This window comes from Morone saxatilis, unplaced genomic scaffold, assembly GCF_004916995.1.
Source record: "Morone saxatilis isolate NCDOM2014 unplaced genomic scaffold, NCSU_SB_2.0 Contig17, whole genome shotgun sequence".
NCBI lineage: Eukaryota > Metazoa > Chordata > Actinopteri > Moronidae > Morone > Morone saxatilis.
Window position 1 is genome coordinate 16,110,714 of NW_023339729.1, and position 3,191 is coordinate 16,113,904.

Consider the following 3,191-nt stretch of genomic DNA (forward strand, 5'->3'; position numbering starts at 1 on the left):
GCTAAAACACAATAATCTTATAGCACTAGTATCAAAAATCCGAAATGATATCCAACCTTGTATATATGATACCGGTTGTTATATAATTTTTGATGCAGTTTGGGTGAGGTTTAATATTTCTTTTGTGCTGTGTGGCAACTGCACACACATTTGCTTTTATTTAAAAAAAAAAGGGAAATAATTGCTTACATTTAATTTTAGGGTTAAGGGTTGAGAATGCACAGAAGAGATTTGTCATACGGTGGCTCACAGGGCACTGTGTTCACACTGACATACAGATAATTGACAGCTCAGTAAAATAAACGTGAATAGGTTGAAATGCAAGAGAGGGTAGTCCTAATTAATAAGATTGAGCCTCTGAATGAAACATTTTTAGAACATTCAAATGCACTTTTGCCCTGAGCTGTTTTTGATTTTGGAACCTGGTGTGTGAAGAAAGATGGCAAAGTTTCAGAAACAGTATGTTCAAGAGTTTTGCTTGGACTGAACTCACTTCCTCCCGCTCAGTCAGTGCAGATCGTCTAAATCTAAAACCATTTACTCATGTTCCAGTCATACATACTAAGAGCAACTGAAATAATCATTGTCTAGCTGCTGTGTCTTTGTTTCAGTAGGGTTTTTTGGCTCATATGGGAAGGCTAAACACAGTTTGTATTGATCCATTAGGAGGCCATCAGCTTATTGATCACTCTCTGACCCGATTGATGTGAAGTTTGGCCAGTAGGCCGATTGATTAAATGATAATTGCTTGTGTGTGTTTGTGTGTGCTCTCTGCAGGCGCGGCTGTGGAAGGAAAAGGAAAGGGACACCCGTCAAAGTCTTTGTTACACACACTGAGGACGAGAGCGTGCCTGAACACAGCTTCAGCCCAGGTGTGTGTTTGTGTACGAGTGTTACATCAGCGTGCTATATTCTCACTGCCATCAACTGTGTGTGTATGTGTGTGTTCGGTGTGTGAGTGTGTGCATGTGCATCTGTCTGTGTGGCTGTGTGATTGGTATGGGGGTGGAGCGTGTGCAAGTGAGTGTGACCTACTTTTATACGTGTGTGTTTATGTGTGCTTGCCTACTATGTATGTGCTGCGATGTGCACCTGTGTATGTGCTCCAGGAGATGGGGTGATGACCTTGTGTGTGTGTGTGTGTGTGTGTGTGTGTCATTGCATACTTGTATGTAATCCTTTTATACTGACTGTTGCTGTGCTCTCAGGTGATCGTAAGGAAGCAGCAGAGAATAAACGACTCACACTGGATGGGCCTTTCTACAGCACAGATGCTGCTCCTCACAACTGGTGAGTGTACATTTGTGTGTGTATATGTATATAGTGTATACTATATACAAATATACTATATATTTCAAGAATGACCTGGCCAATAAATGGTTAAATGATTTCTGGAGGCCTGTCTAAAGGCTGCTTCGTTTGCTCAGCTTTTAAATTCAGAAAAGAATGAATGGTTGCTGATCCTAACGCAGCACTCGAGGACAACTTTGTCTGAGAGCAGCACTTCTGAATCCCGGTCCCCAGGACTCGCCAACCGTGTTGGTTTTCATTTTAGCCATATAATCAGGCTGATTTATACCCAAGATGTCAGAAGAATGCAGTTGACTAGCCAGTAAGGATAGAAGAACAGTAGCACTGTGAGGACTAGGATTGAGAATTACTGCCCTAAAGCACTGGCATAAGCTTGTAGTTGTGTATTCTTACTGTTTGCTTTACACTCATCCAGCTCCAGTGGTTTCCCTACCGCAAAGAAATGAACCCTACGGCTTGAAGAATGTACAATGAGAAAACATCATAATTACAACTGTGTAACTTGTATTCATATACCTTTTATTGTTACAATTTGTGACACACACAAACAGCCAAATCATGGAAAAGATGCAAGAGCAAAGCTGGATCAGTATAAACTGTACATCTGACATAATACCCAACTGCATATAGTATGCAATCAGTGAATTAAATCATATAACCGAACAGAAAAACGCAAATAAGGAAATGTTCTTTTTTTAAACTGATCACTCATCGATAAAATAACTCAAATATACCAGAAGATCTCATATTGCTTGTCTGTCTGACACTACAATAATCAGATATTTTAAATTCAATTCAGTTGATTTAAACAGAAAAACAAATGCTCAAATCTGAAAAGCTAGAATCACTAAATTGAAAGAACATGAATTTTTGCTTGATAAATGACGAACAATACAGTTGTAGGTTGATTAATTTTGATTAATTTTCTGTCAATCAAACTATTGTTCAGATAATTAAAAATGCATCACTGATACACAGCATGTAGAAGAAGAGAGAATAGCATTGGAGCAGAATAGAAACAGACCAACATCACCACATGTTGTCTGATGAAGTGAGTGATTTTAACTTTCAACCACCCCTTCCCTTTACATCCCAGCGGTCCATCAGAGCAAGCTCATGGCAAAGTCTCCTCCGGATCCAAGACCAGCTCCTGCTCAGCCTCTACACCGGGTGCGGCTACTGCTGCTTCCTCAGCCCCAACCCCAACACCAGTCCCTGCTCCTGCCCCGGCGACTTCAGCTCAAGCCCCATCTCTGACCGCAGCGTCCACGGCTCCGGCTGCCCCGACAGCCTCTGCTCCAGCCCCGACAGCCAGCTCCTTCCCTCCCTCGCCTAACTGCCGCATCCGAGAGGTCCACTGTGGCAGCCAGGTGCGGTTGGTCGTTATCGCCATCCGAGACATCACCAAGGGAGAGGAGATCACTGTGGACTACAGCCTGACAGAGTGGGGAGAGAACCTGGTCAGTGCCTTGAATGACAGATCCATACACTACACATATATGAGCCAACAACCTGACTCGGCTAGACATGATTGGTAAAATATGAAGATGCAGCAGTCCTCTCCACCAACAGTAGCCTCAATAGACAGAACACAATGCAAATATGGGACATCATGTTTAGATTGAGCAGAGCTTCTCATGCTTTGTCTTGGTTTACAGCCTATTTTTAATTCTTAACCTAACCTGAACCAAAACTTAATTTTAACCTCACCCTTGGAACTCAATTTCTAATCAAAAACCAGCTATGTTATCTCAGATTATTATTTCAGTTTCCTTCACCTGTCTGTCCTTTACTTGGTGCTCATAGGTAGAACATTCACAGGCTGTGCATAATCTCTGATGACTTCAGATAGGCAGCCATATGTGTATTCACACACTGTT

At 42.0% G+C, this 3,191-nt stretch overlaps 1 protein-coding gene across 3 annotated transcripts in view; it reads left to right on the top strand.

Moving 5' to 3' along the window:
- The window catches only part of si:dkey-117m1.4 (serine/arginine repetitive matrix protein 1), a 19,752-nt gene that overhangs the window by 2,884 nt on the left and 13,677 nt on the right, over positions 1-3,191 (top strand). For all 3 annotated transcript variants that reach the window (XM_035660085.1, XM_035660087.1, XM_035660086.1), the window contains exons 2-4: positions 778-872; positions 1,209-1,290; positions 2,408-2,771. In XM_035660085.1, coding sequence (XP_035515978.1) covers positions 778-872; positions 1,209-1,290; positions 2,408-2,771 — 541 coding nt within the window. The remainder of the gene's footprint in view (positions 1-777; positions 873-1,208; positions 1,291-2,407; positions 2,772-3,191) is intronic.